Source organism: Girardinichthys multiradiatus, chromosome 8 (genome assembly GCF_021462225.1).
Source record: "Girardinichthys multiradiatus isolate DD_20200921_A chromosome 8, DD_fGirMul_XY1, whole genome shotgun sequence".
Taxonomy (NCBI): domain Eukaryota; kingdom Metazoa; phylum Chordata; class Actinopteri; order Cyprinodontiformes; family Goodeidae; genus Girardinichthys; species Girardinichthys multiradiatus.
Window position 1 is genome coordinate 3,009,858 of NC_061801.1, and position 18,579 is coordinate 3,028,436.

General features: G+C 39.9%; 1 protein-coding gene across 1 annotated transcript in view; it reads right to left on the bottom strand.

Moving 5' to 3' along the window:
• Positions 1-1,396: 1,396 nt before the first annotated feature.
• LOC124872257 (LIM homeobox transcription factor 1-beta-like) overlaps positions 1,397-18,579 on the bottom strand; it is a 72,149-nt gene continuing 54,966 nt past the window's right edge. The window contains exons 5-8 of the mRNA XM_047372031.1: positions 6,504-6,581; positions 5,863-5,929; positions 3,910-4,074; positions 1,397-2,112 (exon numbers count right to left, since the gene is read on the bottom strand). Of these exons, the coding sequence (XP_047227987.1) occupies positions 1,955-2,112; positions 3,910-4,074; positions 5,863-5,929; positions 6,504-6,581 (468 nt within the window). The 3' untranslated portion in view covers positions 1,397-1,954. The remainder of the gene's footprint in view (positions 2,113-3,909; positions 4,075-5,862; positions 5,930-6,503; positions 6,582-18,579) is intronic.

Consider the following 18,579-nt stretch of genomic DNA (forward strand, 5'->3'; position numbering starts at 1 on the left):
TTTGGGTAAGAGTGATTATCTGTCAAGATAAGGTTGGTGTTCCACCATTCGTTGAAACGGTTGATAACACCGTGACATTTGGCGTGGTTTTGGTTAATAATTATTATTGATAATTAACTAATTGTAATTTCAACCTGGAAAGACACACAAATGAGAGAAACACAAAGATGGCAATTAGAGGAGTTTATTAGCTGATGTTTGTTTTCTTTTGGCGCTTGGACCCCGGAGGAAGACATGGATGCTGATAATGACATGAGCTTGAATAAACATCTTAGGGTTAGAAGTAGAGAAGTCTTCCCCCCTGGGATCATGATACTGGTGGTGGAATGGAGGCCTGAGGAGATAAGGGACTTGGAAGGAGCTTGAAGCCTGATGGTGGAGATGGGCTGTAGGAGGGTCAAAGCTCAGCTGAAGAGCAGGAGATTCTGCGCATGAAGGTCTTTTAAAGCAAGGCCTGGAGGGGTGATTGGCTTAAGAGTAATGTTAATCAGGAGCTCATTGGTTGGAGTGGAGAACGTGGTGGAGTAATTAGATGAGCCAGAAGTGGAGGTGAGTCTTCCAAGTTGAATTTCCGTTAAAAGTCCATTATTAAGTGATGTAAGCCCAATAATTACACCATCAGAGTATATCTCTGATCTTTATTTGTAAGAAATAATTTTTGGTAAGAATTTATTTCTTCTAATTATGATTTTTAATTATAATTTTTGATAAATATTTATAATCAATTCTTATACTATTTGATTCAATGGGTAGCCCTATTTTTTGTACACTGCTGGTATCTGGGGCTTTGAGGAAATTAAACAACATCTGCGCTTTTCAGAATAGAGCTATTAGATGCATATTAGGTGTTCACAAGTTCATTGCCAAACTGGCGGCTGAATGCAACATGGGATGGGAGCCCTGCCTTATAAAGCAAAGACTGGAGATGCTTCACTGGAACTGCCTCTCTCAGATGCCAGATATAGGCTGAACAATAGATTTGTTATATGGGATTGTTCAAATAATTTGTCCTGGGCTAAAGAAATTGCCCAGATAAGTATCATTCTGTTTTTCACTGTCATACTCTGATTTTCTTTATTTGAATGTATACATACAGCTTTTGCAGACGTGTTTTAGTTCTCTGATAATAAAATTTTAAAGTGAATGAATGGACAGGAAAATATTGCATTTCTTGCTTGTTTTTGTAAAGCCTGGAAAAGCAGTGAGTGAGTGTTTTTAAAGTGTATTTAAAAATGTAGTGATATTTTTGTGATTTGTATGTCAGCACCTTGTTTTGTATGAGGAGTGTCTTATAAGCCCATGCAGGCTGGCCACCAAAGGTGCATGACACTTAAATAAAATTATCAATCAAAATCTTGTGATTATTTTGTCAGGCAGATCAATATGAACATGAAAATGTAGGTGAATGCATTGTTTATTTGAAGTACCAACATTTGTTTTGAGTCTTTTAAATGCATTGTCACACAAATTTTAAAATAAATAGCAACACTAGTTTTCTCAAACATTACAACATATCAAATACTTATATAAATCAGAGTTTGGGGTTTCTGTTGTACTTCACAACAAAACATTTTAAATATAAATATCAACATTGGATCGACAATAAATTCAAAGTGGATGTTGCTAAGAAAAAAGTACTTGTTGCTCTGTTTAAAATGCAAAACGATTTTTGAATTACATTTTATACAATACATTTAAATATAAATATCTAAACCAGACAAAGCATGAAACATGCTTTGAATCACAAAATCTCTGATCTTGTCATCGATCTGTGACCTCTTAACACATAGTGACCGTAAGAAAATGTAACACATTTGAAAAGTTATTTGCTGCATCCAGATTCCTAATTAAAATATAGTCAATCAAATATACACTTTCTTTATATTACTTTGCTCCTTTGTCCATGGTTTGGAAAACAATTTTTTTGGTAGCAGGAGGCAACGATGACCAGGTTTCAGGAGGCAAAGTAGGAGCTCTGCATGGAGTAAAGGCTGTATATTGGGTTTCCTGTTTCTGCCTGTAAGAAGCTTCCACTTTGAAAGGCCATAAAGGAGTCACTTAAACTTGTCATAGAGGTGTCGCTGCCATTGTCATGGAAGATGGAATCCATACCTAGTAAAAACAGAGACCACAGAGAACAATGAAAAACAAAGCTAGACAAAGTGTACAGCAGCCTACAGAAGGAAACACGTTACTGTCTATTCTCTGATGATTCAGCATAAAATGTGCTTTAGAAACAAAATAGCAGTGGTTGCCTTCGGAAGACTGGTAAATAGATGCTTTGCCATGCTGCATGCAGAGCTGTCCTTAGCAAGACACTGTACACCTTGTCCTAAATGAAGAAAATGAAGCCACTACAAAAATATAATGAAAATATATAGGGGTAAACTAGTCCAGCACCAACCCAAAATGTGCTCTAGTAACACTGGCCATGTTTTAAAAAGTACAGCAGGCTTTGGTGGTTTGGTTAAAATTCGAATGTGGTAATGTGTTCATGGCTGCTAATTTCTGTAGGGCAGCAATCACATCTCTTCACAGCAACTATTACAGTATATATTTAAATCTGGAAGTTATAGTAATACAAAGATTTTTAGCACTATGTGCTCATGAACATTGTATCTCTCCTGAAATTTGTGTAGAAAAAAGCTGAGATCCATCAAAGAACCTATTGCCTTAGCAGATGTCGGCACACCATGACTGCTTTTGTAGCTTCTTTTTGCTAAATGCCAGAATAATCAGATATACTTTTTGAGAATTTCAATTAATTTGTTCAAAATTGGAAGTTAACATAATAAGACTAATATGCCTTTAAACAACTGGAAAAGCCCAGCTGATGATATTGTGGCTTTGTAAGGGTTAAATAGCTCATTTTACAACATTGGACTTAAGTACCGTTGTTTATATTTTGAGGACCACCTCAAACACACAGTTTGTTTTTTTATGTGACATCCTGAGAAATCAGAGGAAATCTGCCAAGACACCATAAAACGAAAATGTGAAACCTCCACAAGTGTGGTCCAAACTTGATAAGAATTTCTAGACACCTCAAGTATGCATGTTCATTTGATCATGTAGTTATGTACAGGTATAAACACCATGGGAACATCCAGCCATTATACTGTACAGGAAAGATACAGGTTCTGTGTCCCAGTTGAATGTGTATTGGTTCTAAATATGTGTATCAACCCACAGAACAAAATAAAAGATGTTGAGAAGATGCTGGCTGAAGCTGGTAAGAGAGTGTCAGTGTCCACAATAGAACATGTCCTGTGGCTGAAAAGCTACTCAGGGAGAACAAAGCCACTATAACAAAAGCAACATAAAAAGTCAGATTGCAGTTTACAAATTGACATAGGTTTTGCTGCAGGAGGCATTGGCAGCTTTCAGATGGCTTCATGAGGAAAGGATATTACATGAAAATATTGTAGCACCATTTTAAGACATTAGCGAGGAAGTTAAAGCTTGGGCACAAATGAGTCTTCCAAATGCACAGGCATACCAAGAAAAGTATTTCCAAAATAGCCAAGAACAACAAAGTCAATGTACTGATCTCCTGATCTCAATCACATAGAAAATCTGTGGGTGAAGCTGGAAAGTTGTGTGTGACCAAGGTGGCCTACAAACCTGACTTAGTTCCACCAACTCTGTCAATGGGCCATAACTGCAGCAAATGATTGTGAGAAGCTTGTGGAATGATACCCAGAACATTTGACCCAAGTCATACAGTTTAAAAGTAATTCTACCAAATACTAAGGAAATTAATATTATGAATTGATTAATATAAACTTCAGAATTAGTAGAAAGTTAAAAGAATTTCTTGTGAGTGTTGCAAATAAACTAGAAAAAGGCTGAATAACAATTTTAAAATATCTTCGTAACAGAAATGAGACAACTGTGCATGATGCCAACCGTAGGGATTCATGTGATCTCCAGGCATCTGAGGTGGAGTTAGGCCCTGCTGGAAGCAGTCAATGTTGTGCCCACAATGCTTCATGGTCACCAGGTGGGGCTGCCTTGAAGGTAGAGGTCCTGAGAAGGTGCTGAGCAGGTCATCCACACAGCCAGATATTACCTCTAGAGTAAGAAGCAAAAAGTCTAAGCAGGGTTTTCTCAGTCCACCTGTACACATTACAAGGGGAGCTCTTCTGTTAGTCTGTCTTAGTCATTTTATGAATATGGAAACACATCCCTAAATGTCTTACCTGTTTATAGTTCGACCTCTGCATTTAACTCGCATGCTGGGGTGATTTTTGGCATCAATTTAGTTGAGCTCTTTGTATTTATTTTATTTTATTTGTGATAGCAAAATTTAAAATTTGTCCTTCTCAGGTGACGATCTATCTGACCTGACAATGGCTTTAACCTTCCTTCCTGCTCCCTCCTGCTGGCTATTTCCCACTGCATTGACAAGCTACAGGGGGAATGTTTATCACAGAGGAGCAGAAACGTCAAGGAGGGAATTAATTCAATTTCTCACTTCTGTTCTCCCTAGAGGGTGGCTGCATTGGGATTTTACAATGCTGATATAAGGAGGTGTTTTCCTTATGTCTGGTCAGAACAAGTTCAGCTCAGCTTAGTAGCACATCTGATGCTGGAAATCTGTCTCCCTCATAAGGCTAAATTAATAAAGCTGATTGAGTGATGAACATTTATCTCCTTCTTTGGTAAATATGATTTTTTCCATAACATATTATACTAATTGCCTCAATGTTTTGGGGCTAACCAGCATTGCCTTGTTATTGCAAGTTAGTTACATAAAGGTTACAGGCGAACATGGCATTTGTGCTGAGTGGATATAGTTGAGGGCAGCAGCCTTCTTAAAACTTTAAAACAACTTTAAAACTTAAAACAGCTTCCTGCATGTCACTGGTTTTCACACTGATCAGCTACAGTCACTCAATAGTATTTAGTTCCAGCAGGTGATTATACTCTGTATTCATTGTGACATAGAACCAAAATGCGTGTGCAATCTCGCATCATTTAAAGTAGCTCCATGCAAAGCTCAAAAACTGTTCAGCAAAACTGTGGCATTGAACAGAGAGGTGGACTAAAGGCTTTTCCAGCATGTCACACAGATTCACACTGGGGTGAAAGTCTGGACTTCGGTTTTCAGTCCATGTGAGAACAAAAGTGTTCAAAATCATTAGATCACTTTTCCTTTATTGGAGCCAAGTACTTGATGACTTTTTCCTTCCTAAGAAACTGTTAAGATACTCTTAAAAAGCTGCAAAGCAAATGCACAATTGCAGCAGATTTAATTCTATGCAACTGAAAAAATAGAACTTTTTTTTGACTAGTCAACGCATTAACAATTTCCAGTTTATTCTAGCTTCAACCTCAAACAATTCCAATTTGCTGGTTTGCTTAGCTCATTTGGTTATCAGCAGCAGCTTCCGCTGTAATAAACCCTGCTGTTCTGCCAATATTGACATGCTGCAAATCCCAGAGTAGATAGAAGCTGTACTTGCCAAAGCAGTGAGACACTTATCTAAACTGTCTGCTCATATCCGCTGCAAGACTACAGTGGCAATAAGCCCATGCCGTGGTGAGGAAACTCTGCATAGAAAATCATGGCTTCCACTTTATAACACTACAGTCGGAAAACTCATATTCCCCATCATAGACGACTCCCGCATCAGAACACATGACTTATTCTAATCTAAGTGGCTGTACACTGTTTATTGTTCCTATAATAAATGTAATAATTCAAGCTGTTTCTTTTCTTAGGTTCCAGTAATCGTTGGTGGTCCAGTTAAAGGACACATACTAGGCTGCTAAAGGACAAACATGTTTTTTCTCTGATATGAACAAGAGTATCTTGGCACTATGATTCATATTCACATACACTCATAATAAACTTACCTGGGCCCAGTCTTTGACTATTGTGTTGTTCCTGTTGTTGCTGCTGTCTGCGGGCTAACTTCTTTATCTGTTAGTAAAGAAATATACACACATAGATTGGTGTGCGGATGACAGTTACACATAACCAGATCTGAGCAAGCTTACAGCATAAATTACATATTTTAAGCATCAGTTAATGAAGGAAGGCATGGTTACATGCACATGATGCAGTCACACAAAGTGTAAGAAAAAAGGATCAAATGGTCAACAATAGCTGACTCAGAGTCAGGATCAGTCACCTTTCGGCTGGCCAAACTTTGGCAAGTCTACTCCCCCAAATACAAGCAAACATAGCAAATGGCAGATTAGAAATATTTAATCTACTGGGCTTAACTAATGTAGATCTGATTCAGGCCTTTAAGCACTTTTGGCAACAGGCAGGATGAAATAACTTTTAGTTAGAGATATGGAAAACCTTGGAAGTCATACAACATCTAAATAATAGCCTAGTGTAATCTAATGTAAACCTAATGAGAGTATCATTAGGTTTGTTTTTATTAGTCCTGCATCACAACATTACTATTACTGTAAACAAGATAATAGCTACTGTATATACATGCATTAAGTGGTTATGACAGCTGGTTTTGGCATACTTTACTGACCTTTGCCCTTTGGTTCTGGAACCAGACCTGGACCACGCGAACGCTGAGCCCAGTCTCTGCAGCCAGGGTTTCTCTGACCTGGATAGTCAAATCTGTTAGCTTTTATTTTACATATGTCAATTTAAAATGGATTTATGTTGTTAAAAAAACTCTTATTCAGAAAGGCATATTGAAATATTTGTGTTTATTCTTAAAAAGGACAACAAACAAAATATTTAATAAAACATCTTGTATATAGTGTGAGTGGCTGAGGGCGGTGATGAGAGGCTGAGATCTCACGAGAGCTGTGCATAAATAATATGACGGAGTACTGGTAAACAAACAACAAAACTCAGGTAAAACAAGCCAATAAATTCAAGCCAAACATAGAAATGTTTAAAATACTAACTGTGTCATATTTTCCCAATAAAACAAACTGGACAAGGAAACATTGGACAGCCTGGAGAGCTACATGGACAAATGTTTTGATAACATATTAATGCTCAAGCCACACCATGACCCATGACCATACCAACATCAAAATGCACCATTCAAACTGCTCGGCCAGTACCTCCACTGTCTCTCCAGAGAAAAGCTACGCTGATGTCCTGGACTCTATCGAGAGGAAGCTAAAAGCCCGGATGCTCGTCTTGCCCTGGTGGAATTTCAAACTCTGAGGAAGTCTCTGGAGTTTAGCCAGGAACAACTAGCATTGCTCACAGCTGAGAACCAAAAACTGAGGGACAGAGTGAAAGCACTTGATGATCGACTGGATGATGGAATGACACAGATGTCCAGAGAAAAAAAAAGTGAAGGAGACCATCCTGGATATACAAGCTCAGGGCATGCGGGACAACTGTGTCTTCTCCAGCATCCCAGAATGGGCAGAGGTCAATGCCAAATCCATAGTCCGTGAATTTCTCCAACATCACCTGAAACTCCCAAGTGACGAGGTAAAAAACATCACATTCAATCATGTTCACCAACAAGAAGCCCAATCACAACCGACCTCGGCCAATTGTAGCAAAATTCGAGCAATACAAGCAAGAACAGCAGGTCAGAAGTCGGGGCAGAAAGATACGGGGAACGAACTTCATTCCTTCATGAACAGTTTCCAAAGGAAATCCTCGATCGGAGGCGAATTTTATTCCCAATCAGGAAAAAATATATCACCGAAGGCACCAGAGCTACTGTGGCTGTAGATAAACTTTATGTCAATTGTCAGTTATTCGGTGACCGGGAGATCACTCCGTGGCTTTATTAGGAGCAACAGCAGGTTAGTCTAAAACATGTCACACTGCTTAGTAAGAGGTTAGATAACTGGTAAATGTAATCTAATGTAAAGTATAGCTCAGCATGATGTTTACATTGTTTGATGTGGGTGGGGCCAAGGCTGGGCTTTTGGGTATCCACTCCTTTTTGACTCCTCTCATCTACCTAAAAAAACTTTTAATCAGCTTAAAACTACAGGCAGACGTCTTATTACAAGAGATTCAAAAATCTGCCACAGTTGCAAATTATCTTAAATCACCTGAGTTTCCTAATTTGTTTCCTGCCTGCTATAATTCTAGACAAAGGGGAGTAACAATTTTAATTCAGTTAGTCAGTCATTTTCTACCACTTATTCCATAGTGGGTCGCGGGGAAGCTGGTGCCTATCTCCAGCAGTCTATGAGCGAGAGGCGGGGTACACCCCGGACAGGTCGCCAGTCCATTGCAGTGCAACACACAAACAACCATGCAGACACTCATTCATACACCTAAGGGGAATTTCGAGAGACCAATTAACCTAACAGGCATGTCGTTGGACTGTGGGAGGAAGCCGGAGTACTCGGTGAGAACCCACGCATGCACGGAGAGAACATGCAAACTCCATGCAGAAAGACCCCCGGCCGGGAATCGAACCTAAGAAACAGACAGGCTGAGCACAACAGTGACTCAGCACAGTTGGCAATCAATAAATATAGATAAACAGTACATGAGTGATACGGATTTCGCAATGCATGGCGATCACTTCACCCTAACCGCAGAGAATATACTTTCTTCTCACAAGTCCATCACTCTTACTCTCGTCTGGATTATTTCTTAGTCAGCAACTGGTTGGTGACTGACATTTCAGCCACTGAGATACACCCTACAGCTGTCAGCAATCATGCTACCATCTTCTTAACTCTAGTAAATGATAAAGAAAACCCACAAAGCAAAAACTGGAGGTTTAATACATTATTGCTTAAGGATGAAGATTTTATCAAATATTTTAAAGAAGAGTGGACTTCATATTTGGAGTTTAATGACATCCCGGGGACATCAACTTCTGTTCTCTGGGAGGCAGGGAAACCAGTGATGAGAGGTGAAATAATCTCATTCTCATCACATAGGAAGAAAAAATAAAACAAACATATTCAGGAGTTAGAAAAAACCATTATACTGTTAGGAGCTTCCCGAGAAGAGGAAATGCTGGGCAAACTATCTAAAGCAAAACTAGAATTAAATGAAATTATTGACAAAAAACCCAAATTCTTAGTACAAAGACTATGAATAGAAAATGTTAAACATGGCAATAAATCAGGTAGCTTTTTAGCTAACTAGCTAAAAATAAATAAAGAAAAGACAACTATATTTGCTGTTAAAAACTCTACAGGGAATACAGTTTACGATCCTGAAAGGATAAACAGCACTTTCAGAGATTTCTACAAAGCTTTATACTCACCGCAGATAGACCCGTCAGATAACAACATTGATCAATTTCTGGATAAAGTAACACTTCCTAAATTATCAGACAATCAAGCGATGGCCCTCGATGTACCACTGACATCTGCAAAAAGCCAAAAAACTCTCACAAGCATGGCCAATAAAAAGGCTCCAGGCCCAGATAGATTCCGAACAGAGTTCTACAAAGAATTCTAGAATATTTTGGGGCTGGAGACTCCTTGCTGGGTGAGTCTGTCCCCTCTTGGTGTGGGGTCGGGGGTTCCGTTGTGGGCACGGTGCTCGGTGGTGTCTGCCCTTTTGCGTCTGTGGGCGGAGGCAGGTGTGGTGTTGCGTGGGGCTCTTGCCTTGCCATCGCGGTGCACTGTGTGATGTGGGGTAGGATGTGGCGAGGGTGCTTGGAGTGGGGCTGTGTGGGGAGCTTACGCTGTGTGGGTGTGGCTTCGTCAGCTTTTCAGGGATGGAGCTCACTTGTGGGGTGTGCCTCTGTGGGGAGGGGATTCATGGTGTTTAGGTGTTCGATATCTGTTGGGGGTGGCCCTGTGGTGAAATTCATGTTGGGGTTCATGGGGGGTGGGGTCTCATGGGGTTGAGATCAGAAGTCATTTGCTTGCCGGGGCCTGGGCCTCTGGCCTCTGCTTGGGGAATGATGTGTCCCGGGGTCTCGGGTCTCTAATCTCCTCATCTTTCTTTCTCTCCATTCTTTTCTCCATTTCTCCCTTTTTCCTTTTTGTCCCATCTCTCCCTTTTGTGCTTTTTATTTTTTCCTATTCGTTCCCATCTCCATATTTTATTATTTCTTTGGAAATAATCGCAAAGCAGTTTCTAATACAGTTTCTTTTATAAATATAAAGCAGAGCATTAACGCATTAGCCGTAATGCTCCACTTGTGAAAGTAAATCTGTTGGGCTTCTTCTTGGCACTCAGACCACAATTCTAAGCGTTACTCTGCCAGAAAGGACACGGTAAAAAAAAAAAAAAAACATCTTGTATATAACACTTTCTACTTTATTGGGATCCTGGAGTATTTATTTTCATTTATTTTTTGTACTGCAAGGTTTTTTTTAAAGCTGAGTCACAAGATATTTTTATGCAACATTAGGGGTAAAATGAAAGAGCTAAAATGTTTTCTAGCATCCAAACTGGATTTCTAAAATTATCGTTTCTGATTCGATTATGTTTTTGTTTCATGCTTTAATTACAAATTCATAGTATATTACATGGCTGATTATGTCAGTACTATTGGTTTTCCAAGTTTGTGAATGAAGGATGAGGTAAGATTTAATATTGTAAATTAACCCTTTTTTACAGCAGCAGATTTTATATATTGAGTAAACGGCAGAGATGGATTTTATATCCATTCTTGCCCTTTGATGTCTCTGTATGTGCATGATTGTGTCTCTGTTTTGCCTTCTGATGTACTGGTTGAAGTGTATCGCACCTTTTTCCAATTGGACCCCCACCACCAATCTCCAAGGATTAAATATGTATAGAAAATTACAGTCACCCCTCAAATCATTGAATTTTATCCTTTACAATAACTAGTTCTAAATTCTGTCCAGGCAGTTGGGACCCCAGGCATGGGTTACACAATTAAAGACCGGTATGAACTTTTCTGGAACTTTGAAAATAAATCACATTAACCTACTTCCAACTCAGCTCAGGAAGTGGAGGACTCAGAGCTGAATCTCTGACAACAACCCTATCCCAACTTCCACTCGCTCTCTTCCCAGTGCATCTCCAGCGAGAGACAGATGGAGAGACACCATGCGTGATTGTCTCCTTGCAGGCAAGAAGGCATATCTCTTCAACTTGATCCACAGTGAATACATTAGGGTATACATGGCGATTGACTGAGCTTAACTGTAACTAACTGTATGTGCTCTCTTTCCGGTCTTTGGACCGGAGTCTTTAAAAAAGAAATTGCTTAGTCAATCACTTAACCTGGATGGCATTAAATTGACCTCCGGTAATAAAGTAAAAAACCTTGGTGTTACTTTTGACCAGGACATGTCATTTAAATCCCATATTAAACAGGTTTGTGACATTTTGGACTTTGTTTTATGGTTTCTTGTGATGGTTTATTTTGTCTAGTTGTTTCTATTAAGTTTATTAGTTTGTTTTGCTCCCTCTAGTGCCTCCTGGTGTTTTGTTGTTCTCCTCCCTCATTAAGTTCTTTTACGTTTTCTTATTACTTGGTATGGTTTATTATTATTATTATTATTATTATTATTGTAATTATTATAGTTCTTGGTCTTCCCTGGATTCTCTAGTTTTATTTCTCTTTAGTATCTTTGTGTTTAATTGTGTTTTATTATTTGTTCCTTTCCAGTTATTTCAGTCAGTGTGGTTAGGTTTGTTTACTTTTGTATTCAGGTTTTCTTTATGGGTTCTTAGTTTGTTCTCAGGTTGTTATTGTTGTTCCTATGTTCCCTCTAGTTTCTCTGTTTACTTTAGTCATGATTATTCTAGTTTTCTTATTCCCCATTTGATTATTTATCTTTGTCTATAGGTTTGCTTGGTCTGTGTTTCTGTTTTTTGTTTATTAGTTACTTTGCCCATCCTCAGCCTTTGTATTTGTTTCACCTGTTCCTTCTGCTTCCCTGCCTCCTTGTCACATCTGTTCCCTGTTCCATTGATTATCTGACTTTGTCATCTCACAGTATACAAGTTGGTTTTGTGTCTTTGTTCGTAGCTGGTTCCTTGCGTTTGTCATACCCCGTTCTCGTCCATGATTATGCTTTGTTTTTTGCCACGCCTTGCCTTGAGAAACCTGCAGTGATTTTGCTACGTTTTTTGACCTAAATAAATCTTTGAATTACAAAGATGATCCTGCCGAACTCTTGTCTGCACTTTGGTACAATCCAAAACCACATCGCGACACGTTCACCTCAGGAACATTGCCAAAATTAGAAATATCCTGTCCAGGAGTGAAGCTGAAAAACTAGTCCATGCATTTGTTACTTCAAGGCTGGACTATTGTAATTCTTTACTATCAGGATGTCCACAAAATGCAGTTAAAAGCCTTCAGCTGATTCAAAATGCTGCAGCAAGAGTTCTGATGAAAATTAAAAAGAGAGATCATATTTCTCCTACTTTGGCTTCTCTTCATTGGCTCCCTGTTAAATCCAGAATAGAATTTAAAATTCTCCTTCTCACATATAAAGCCCTTAATGATCTAGCTCCATCATACATCAGAGATCTGATTGGTCCATATGTTCCTAACAGGGCACTTCGTTCTCAGACTGCAGGTTTACTGGTGGTTCCTAGAGTCTCTAGAAGTAGAATGGGAGGCAGATCCTTTCGTTATCAGGCTCCTCTCCTGTGGAACCAGTTCCCAATTTTAGTCCGTGAGGCAGACACCCTGTCTACTTTTAAGGCTAGGCTTAAAACTTTCCTTTTTGAAAAATCTTATAGTTAGAGTGGCTTAGGTTATCCTGAGCTATCTCTGTAGTTATGCTGCTATAGGCTTAGGCTGCTGGAGGACATAATGACCACTTTCACCCTCTTCGATCAGACAGCTGCAGTTGACCCAGAACACTGCTGCCCACGTCCACTAAAACAGAAAGAAAGTGGAGCACATCACCCCAGTTCTAAAGTCCACTGAATGGCTTTGCACCAAAATGCATTGCAGACTTTTTTGTCAGCGTATCAACCACCCAGACCTCTCAGGTCTTCTGGCTCAAATCTACTCTGCATACCCAGAACCAGAACCAAACATGGAGAAGCAGCTTTTAGTTCTTATGCTCCACTAATCTAGAGTAAACTCTAAATAAAAATTAAAAACTTATTTGTTTAGAGTGGTCTTTGACTGTGACATCTAAACATTACTAGTTAAGTTTAGTTAAGTCCAACTTTCCTTTAATTTTCTTATCAGTTTTTATCATTCATTTTGTATTTTATTTATTTTTTTGGTATCATCTTTTTACTCTCTTTAATTATTTAATTACTTTTATGCCACTGCAATGTACTTTGCCTATTATGTTTCTTTTTCTTTTATTTCATGAACAGCACTTTGAATTGTCTTGCTACTGAAATGTGCTGTATAAATAAACTTGCCTTGCCTTGCCTTGTTAGAGTACACAGGGTTCATTCATAAATAAAGATTTCTTTTTATCTGTCCTGTCTGGTAGAGAAGCACTCAAAATTGTTGTTTGAATACTAAGAAAAAGCCCAACAGATTTACTTTCACAAGTGGAGCATTACGGCTAAACCTATAATGCTCTTGATCTACACTACCGGTCAAAAGTTTTAGTTTTTGTCCAACCATTTTTTTATTTTAGATTCTTCAATCTCGGACTTCCATCAGGAGTATTCAAGCCATCCATAGTCGACTTCCTCAAGGGGTGACGAACCAACCGAGTGTTCCACTTCCTGGTGCCAGCCAGAATCCTGTTGCTGCACACTTTTCGGGAGACTTGGAAAAAAGTAAGGGGTTTCTGTTACATTGTACTCTCATCTTTCAACAACATCCTTTTCCGGGTGATACCAGCTGCATACCTTATATCACTGGATTATTAAGCGCTAAGGTGGGCAGAAACTCTCATTGATGGACCTATTTAGACAAACCTTTACTCTCCGACACAGTGACGAAACCCTGGCGAGGAAGTTATGGCACCTCTGACAGAACAACCGATCAGTAGCGTAATTAACTATTGAATTTCGCACCCTTGCTGGAGAATTTGGCTGAAATTAACCTGCTCTTAAAGGAGCTTATTGTAATGCTTTTAACGAACACATCAGAGACCCTGGAAGATCTCATGAATTTTGTAATCAGAATAGATAACAGAATTAGAGCGAGACTGCATGAAAAGACAGACCAAGGCAAACCTGGACCTGTAAGTCACCCGCCTGCCATAATGTCAACAGAGGCCAAATTTAAACCAGCCAATTTTCCCCCTGAGAATGAATCTCTGCAGCTTGGCCAGATGAGTCTAAAAGCTAAAGAGAGGAATAGACACTTAACTTCTGGACAGTGTCTATATTGTGGTGAGTTGGGGCATTTATGTCAACATTGACCTGTTCGCCCAAAAGGGAGATCCATTCTGATCACCCATGATTTCATATCCACTCACTTTTATGCAGAACCTTTGAACAGAACCAGCACCCTGTTCTGCCTCTCATTGATTCAGGTGCTGAGCAAAATTTTATCAACCTGATTTAGTCAAAAAACTTCACATTCCTACCCAGAGATCTTTTACTCCGCTGAAGGTTTCTGCTTTAGATGGTTGTACACTGGAAATAGTCCATCTCCAGACACTTTCTCTCCACTTTATCACCTCCCGAAACTATCATGAACAGATCTTGTTTTTTTTTTTGTTTTCCCAGCAAAGAAGTACATGTGGTATTAGGACATCCCTGGTTAAAGATCCACAATCCACCTCTAAACTGGGCTGATTCCCGCATCAAGGCCTGGAACGAATACTGTCACGTTTCCTGCCTTTGTTCTGCTATACCTGCCAGTCTTGCTCATCCTAAAAACACTGAAGATCAACTTGATCTTTCTCATGTCCCAATTAATTACCATGATCTCAAGACAGTGTTCAGTAAAGACTTGGCTCTGTCCTTTCCTCCGCATTACCCTTACGACTGCTGTATTGAACTGCCTCAAGGTGCCACGTTACCCTCTGGATGCCTGTACAATCTCTATAATGCAGAACAAGAAACCATGGAGCAATGTATCAATGATTCCCTCAAGGTACGGAGTAATTTGTCCATACTCTTCTCCTATCAGTGCCATTTTTTTCTTTGTGTAAAAAGAAGATAAAACCTTGAGACCTGCATCGATTATAGAGGACTAAATCAAATAATAGTAAAAAACAAATATCCACTTCCTCTACTAGCTTCTGCCTTCGAAACAGTCCGAGAAGCCACTATATTCACCAAGCTTGACCTTCGCAATGCCTACCATTTGGTCAGCATCCGAGAAAGGGGCGAGTGGAAAACAGCCTCCAAAACACCAGTAGGCTATTTTGAATATTTGGTCATGCCTTTTAGTCTAAGCAATGCTCTAGCAGTTTTCCAAACTTTCATTAATGATGTTCTCACGGACTTCGTTAATGTGTTTGTTTTCGTCTACCTTGAAGACATCCTTATATTTTCAAAAGATCTAGAATCTCACAAGAACTATGTTCGCAAAGACTCACAACGTCTACTAGAGAACCGTCTCTACGTCAAAGCCGAAAAGTGTGAATTTTTATGTATCCACAATTACCTTTCTTGGATTCATCTTAGAGGGTGGACAGGTTAAGGCAGATCCCAGCAAGATCCAGGCGGTGGTGGATTGGCCAACTCCTAACACCAGAAAGGAGTTTTGCTGTTCAGTAATGCCAGAGCTCGTTTCACCCTTTTCTTTATTGTTCTAATACCACCATTGGTCTGGTATTCACAGGACAACACTTAACAGACCAAGTCAATTCAATTTAAAAAACTTTATTAATCCCAAAGGGAAATTAAATGTTGTTATAGCTCATATTATGAAGGTTTCCTCAAAGAGCCGTTGTAGATGCTGATGGCTGTGGGCAGGAAGGATCTCCTGTAGCGCTCCGTCTTACAGCAGATCTGAAGAAGCCTCTGACAGAAGACACTCTATTGTTGTAGGACAGTCTCATGAAGAGGATGCTCAGGGTTCTCCATAATGTTCTTCATTTTATGAGGAATCCGTCTTTCCACAATGATCTCCAGAGGTTCCAGAGGAGTCCCCAGAACAGAGCCAGCCTTTTTTATTAGATTGTTGAGCTTTTTTTTAAGTCCCTGGTTCTGATGCTGCTTCCCCAGCAGATGATGGCAGAAGAGATCACACTCTCCACAACGGACTTATAGAGGATATGCAGCATCTTGCTGCAAACACCAAAGGACCTAAGCTTCCTCAAGAAGTACAGTCTGCTCTGTCCCTTCTTGTAGATGGCTTCACAGTTGCATCTCCACTCTAGTCTGTTGTCCAGGTGAACACCGAGGTATTTATACTCCTCCACCACCTCCACTTCTTCTCCCATGATAGAAATAGTTTTTGACTTATTCCTGTTTCTCTTAAAATCTACAATCATCTCCTTTGTTTTAGTCACGTTCAAAATGACATGATTGTTTCCACATAATGCCACAAAGCAGTCCACCACCTTCCTGTACTCAGCTTCTTGTCCATCTCTGATCCATCCCACGACTGCAGAATCATCCGAGTATTTCTGCAGATGACAGGACTATATCTTGTACTGGAAGTCTGAGGTGTACAGAGTGAAAAGGAATGGTGAGAGTACCGTCCCCTGTGGTGCTCCTGTGCTGCTCCTGTGCTGCTGACTACCTGGTTAGACACATAACCCTTCAGTCTCACAAACTGTGGTCTGTTTGTCAGGTAGTCTTTGATCCAGGAGATTGTTGAGGCCTCCAGCTGAGTCTTCTGGAGTTTCTGACAAAGCAAATCAGGTTGGATTGTATTAAATGCACTGGAGAAATCAAATAACATAATCCTCACTGTGCTACTGGCTTTGTCCAGATGACAGTGGGTTTGTTGAAGCAGGTATATGATGGCATCTTCAACTCCAACTCCACAGCGATAAGCAAACTGAAGGGGGTCCTGATGGTTTACTATTTGCTTACTCAGGTGGGCCAACAGGAGTCTCTCTAGGGCCTTCATGATGTGAGATGTCAGGGCAACAGGTCTATAGTCATTGAGGACTGATGGGTGAGTTTTCTTTGGTACCGGAACAAGACAGGAGGTCTTCCACAACACCAGAACCTTCCTCTGGGCCAGGCTAAGGTTGAAGAGGTGCTGCAGAATCCCACAGAGCTGTTCTGCACAGGCTTTCAGGACTGTAGGGCTGACATGATCTGGACCTGCAGCCTTATTCCTATTCAGTCTCCAGTTGTCTCTTCACCTGACTTCTTGAGACACACAGGTGGATGGGGGAAGCAAACGAAGTATCAGCATCTTCTGATATGGTTGAAGGCAAACATGTAGAAGCAGAAGGGTCTAGGGCTGAGGTGGAAGATAAAAAATGTGAGGTGTTACTGGACAGCTGTGGGTCCTGTGGGTCAAAGGAAGGTGGAATGTCTGTTTGGCTGTGAGCAGGAGAGGAGGATGCGAAGCTTGTTTCTGAACTGAACCTGTTGAAGAATGTGTTCAGTTCATTGGCTCTGTCCAGACCTCAATCGGTCTGATCATCCTTCTGCATGAAGCCTGTGATCTTCTTCATCCCTGACCACACATCTCTGATATTGTTTTGCTGGAGCTTGCTCTCCAGCTTCTTCTTGTACACCTCCTTGCTGTCTCTTATTTTGACTTTAAGTTGCTTCTGTATACTCCTCAATAATTCTCTGTCTCCCTCTCTGAAGGCTCTTTTTTTCTTGTTAAGCAGGTCCTTCAGGTCACTGGTGATCCAGGGTTTGTTATTGGGGAAGCATCTCACGGTTCTGGTGGGGATGATGTTATCCACACAGAAGTTTATATAGTCGGTTACACACTCAGTCATGGCATTGATGTCCAGACTGGCACAGTGCGTCCCAGTCTGTAGCCTCAAAGCAACCTTGCAGAGCTTCTTCAGCTTCCTGTAACCATTTTCTCACAGTCCTCTTTATTACAGGTTGCCTCTGAACAAGGGGCTTATATTTCAAGCAGATCTGATTTGCCCAGAGGAGGTCTTGCTGTAGAGATGTATGAGTCCTTGACATTTGCATAAAACAAATCCAATGTTTTGTTTTCTCTGGTAGAGCAGCTGACAAACTGTTGAAACGTTGGAAGTGTAGCAGAGAGTGAAGCATGGTTAAAATCACCAGAAATTAAATTAAATATTAAATAATATAATCATAATAATAAGTACAACAAAATAACTAATTAATTTTCAAAGTTCACCAGTTAAACATTCTAAATTAAGTTCACAGCTCCAGTATGAACTGCTCTTATGTATTAATTTTATTGCTGTATTTTAATGCTTTCATCATCAAAAGTACAGCTGAATTGTTTACTGAAAATCCAATTAAACTATGTTTGAAATTAAGGTGACATTTAATCTTTTTATTATCATCAAGTTAATACAGACAGGCTTTGGCAACAGTTTTTTGCTTTGACCTGTTATTGTACAGTCTAAAACACAAACTAATACTGAAGATACAGAAAGTTAACATTGTCTTACGTAGAAAGTAAAGCGAAGCTGAAGGCAGGTTAGTCAAGTTTAAAGCGAAGATGCATAGTGGGCCACCATCTCTCAACAGCCCTCAGCCTTAACACAAAAAATCTCCACCGTGCTGTGTACTTAGTCCACTACTGTACACCATCCTGACAATGTTGCCAACAAGTTTGCTGAAGACACCACCAAGACAAGGACAAGGCTAATAACTTGGTCATCAAAATCTTTAAGACCAAAAAGGTGATCCTTGACTTCAAGAGGAGAAAGATC